Genomic DNA, 3,787 nt, shown 5'->3' with positions numbered 1-3,787 from the left:
AGCATTTGGGGTATCTTGGCTTTTCAAACCTTTTCCAAGACGGTTAGCCACGTGGGACTCAACCTTTTTTAACTTTATTTTGCTTTTGTGGGCATTTGACTTTGATTTCCTTTCTTTTCAGGAGTTTTTCAATTTCAAAACATCAGCCGCCATGGCCGGTCGAGGTTGACTTGGTGCCCCCGACGAGGCTGGGTGCCCTTTTGCATATTAGCTTGTATCAAATGAGAACCATGTAAATCAGTCTTACCATCCTTTATTTGTCTTAGTTTTGGAACAGAGTTAGACCGAAAGGGATTCAAAGAAAACAAACAATGGAATGGAGAATGAGTTTAAAACAAGAAGTATCCCTTTCGGGGAAAGGAAAGAAGGACTTATCTGGAGTACATTCGAACTTCAATAAACATGACATGCCTTTTGGACTGGATCCCCGATCTGCGTAAACCGTCCGACTCTCAGAAATTCATCACAACTTTTGCCTCAAAATCGAGAAACCTTGCTAGGACCCTATCGATGCCTATGGCTGTGAGGATCCTCTTTTTTGATCAATGGTGCCCTTTGCGGGTTTTCACAAGCTGACCTCTCTTATTTCTCTTCTCACCATCGCCTTGTAGTACTCTTGCGAGTTTTCACTAACAAGACTCTCTCATTTTAGTTTCTCTATTTACTATCGCCTCACGATGCCCGTGTGAGTTTTCACCAATAAGACTCTCATTTTTTTTCACTTTGATTGCATTAGATCCAAGTAGCTGTATTCTCCGATCCTTGAACATTCTCGCCGATTGATCGGAAGGTCTTGAAAAGATTTGGGTAAAAATGATTTGGACTGAATTACAACTTTGAAACCATTCAGGCGGGATGATCGCCGAACCATTATAACATCTGCCCCAGTTTCAGTTTTGGGGAATTTGAATTTTTATTTTGGTGTGACTGAACCCCAGAGAGAGGCTGCCTACGTATTCTTTCGGAATCAAGTCGAACGTAGTTCAGGAAACTTTGTTTTTGATTTTCTTTTGTTTTTCTTCTGTTTTGGTTTCTTTTCTCTTTCTTTTTCCTTTCCCTTTTCCTCTCTCTTCTTTCATTTTTTTTCATTTCATTTTCTTTGTCTTTTCTTCCTTTTTTTGTATATATTTTTTTTCTTTTCTTCTTTTTTTTCTTTTTCTTTTTTCATTTCATTTGTCAATAACACTTTCAGGTTTCAAAGGGGGTAATCAAAGAATGGGAGCCGACTCAAACGGTTTGCAAAGGGTTGGTAGTGTTTGGGTAGCGAGAATGAAAGCCTTCGTCATCTCAACAGGAGAATATTAGAACTATATGGAGGATCCAACATAGTACCTTTTGACTGCATTTGCATTGACAATTATTTTAGGGACATTTCCTTCGATGTGTCCCAAGTACAATGCACTCTTTTGGCAGTACTCTTGTTGCAATGTATGAACCTTTCCAATCCGGGAACCAATTTTCTTTCAGATGCTCCGAATCTTTGTTTTATTTCCTTAAAACTATCTTCATTGCGATCTAATTCTTGATTCATTATTTTGGGGTCTGACGGCTTTCAGGATCTGGGCATGAAGTCCGCAAGCATGTGATGTTATTGAAATCTGCATTTAACCGAACTGAAAAGAGAATAAGAAAAGTGACAAGATTAAGAAAAGAGAATTCCTAGACAATGAAATATTAATTTCATTTGATTTTTGATTTTTTTTTTCAATTTTTGAAGATAGAAGGGTTTACATCGGAAAGTAAGACAATAAAGTAAAACATCCGGATCACACCCTGAGATAATCCGGATGTAGAAAGGATAGCAAAACTGACTACTAAAACTCCCTCCCGATGGGGAACTTTCATGCTTGGCGACCATTTTTTGGCTTTTCTTCTATCTCTAAAATGGCTGCAATGGCCTTCAATGTCGGATCAAATTCCTCAGCTTCACAAATCATTTCGAATATTGGCCCGATGTTGTGGGCAGGAAACAGATTGTTCATCACATCAGGAGCTTCTTCATCCCGAAAAACGATTCCTTCAACTTCAATCAAATCTTCAACTACCCTTTTGAGGGTCCAACAATCCTCTGTACTATGTCCCACTGCTCTAGAGAGGTATTCACATATAGCATTAGCTCGGTGCGAGTGGGACTCGAGGTTCGGCCGGTTCGGGGCCACTGGCTGCAATAGATCTAGCCTGATTAGCTTTTGGAACAAGCTTGAGTACGATTCACCAATAGGGGTGAACTGATTCTTTCTGAAATACTCTCTTGGACGAGGATTGTATTGGGGATCATTCCGTTCAGGATTATATGGAGCTTGGTGAGGATGGGTATTTCTGGGAAGTGGAGCTCGGTTTTGTGGATAATGTTGTGGCCGCGGGTAGGGTTGCGCATTCATTACCGCATAGGGAGGTGATGCCACGGCATAAACAACATCTTGAAGGGGATAATAGTATGGTGGGACCATAGGAGGCACATATGATTGGTTGAATAACCTGCGGGCCTCCCTAAAGCTTGAAACTATCATGGTTCCCTCTTCAACCCCATTTTTATTCATCAAACCCTCCGAACCATTCTGAACATCTAGTGATGTAGCTTTAAAACAGCATGACTTAAGATTCGGCCCGTTTTTAGACCGTTTTCAACCATTTCCACAATTTTGATAGCCTAAGCGAACAACTTACCCACATCAGACATCATGTTCTGGAAGTAGTCCGCCTCTTGGGCCTGTAGAAAGACCGCGACCATTTCAATTTCATCCATAGGAGGTTTTACCCTGGAAACTTGCTCATGCCATTTGACAGCATTTTCGCAGAAACTTTCCGCGGTTTTCTTTTTCAAATTGGACAAAGTGTTTCTGTCGGGAGAGATGTCCACATTATATTGGAACTGCCAGATAAAATCTCGGGCCATATCTTCCCACACGTGCCAATGGGTAATTTCTTGATTCGTATACCACTCAAAAGCGAATCCGATGAGGCTTTCCTCAAAATAGGCCATTAGAAGCTCCTCTTTTCCACTAGCACCCCTCAACTGGTTACAATATCGTTTCAGATGAGCGACCGAGTCTCCACGCCCGTCGTGCTTTTCAAATTTTGGCATCTTGAAGCCAACTGGCAAGTGGACATGGGGAAACATACAGAGGTCAGAGTATGAGACACTCTTTTGGACACTCAGACCTTGCATTATTTTTAGGCTTTGTTCCAGGCTTTTTATCTTCCGAGCCATTTCCTCTTGCTCAGGATTTTTAACGACGTTTTCTTGCTCTACTGAGAGATCACATTGTGGAGGTTGAGTGAATGAATATGGGGTCACATATGTTATTTCTGCTTGAAGCTGTGGACCCTGAAAGATGAACAATGGAGGCGGTGCCCTTGAACCCGGTGCCTGGGGGCGAACCACAGAAGGCATGCAAGGAACATTGGACAGCATTGGAGGGTACCCGCATGGGATGAGCGGGTTGGGCACAGGGGCGTTGGTAACCTCACTTGACCTAGGGATCAACTCAGTGAACCCAGGGATTGCACTTGGCGGTTCCCTACCATTAGACCAGGCGTCCCACATTTTCAATATGCGGAGACGCTACATCTTATTCTCTTTAGCAACTGTTGATTCTAGTTGTGGAATAGCTGGTGCTGGGCTATCCTCAGGATCAATAATTTGTAGATTGCTTGCGGAGGCCATCTGTGCCTTTGGATCTTGTGAAGGAGGGGAAGCTAGACTACCAACAAATCCAACCACCAAAGTCTGGCTAGTTTGCACACCCAACAACCTTGTTAGTTTTGAGACGCTTAACATATAGGA

At 42.3% G+C, this 3,787-nt stretch overlaps 1 protein-coding gene across 1 annotated transcript; it reads right to left on the bottom strand.

Annotated features, from left to right (window-relative positions):
* Positions 1-1,841: 1,841 nt before the first annotated feature.
* Positions 1,842-3,547, bottom strand: LOC138872054 (uncharacterized). The gene is made up of 2 exons (XM_070150011.1): positions 2,668-3,547; positions 1,842-2,566 (listed from the first exon to the last, which is right to left on the bottom strand). Exons 1-2 carry the CDS (start codon positions 3,545-3,547, stop codon positions 1,842-1,844), a joined length of 1,605 nt encoding a protein of 534 aa, XP_070006112.1.
* Between the last annotated feature and the right edge of the window lie 240 nt (positions 3,548-3,787).

This window comes from Nicotiana sylvestris, chromosome 1, assembly GCF_000393655.2.
Source record: "Nicotiana sylvestris chromosome 1, ASM39365v2, whole genome shotgun sequence".
NCBI lineage: Eukaryota > Viridiplantae > Streptophyta > Magnoliopsida > Solanales > Solanaceae > Nicotiana > Nicotiana sylvestris.
This window is presented reverse-complemented; position numbering and strand designations above follow the sequence as displayed.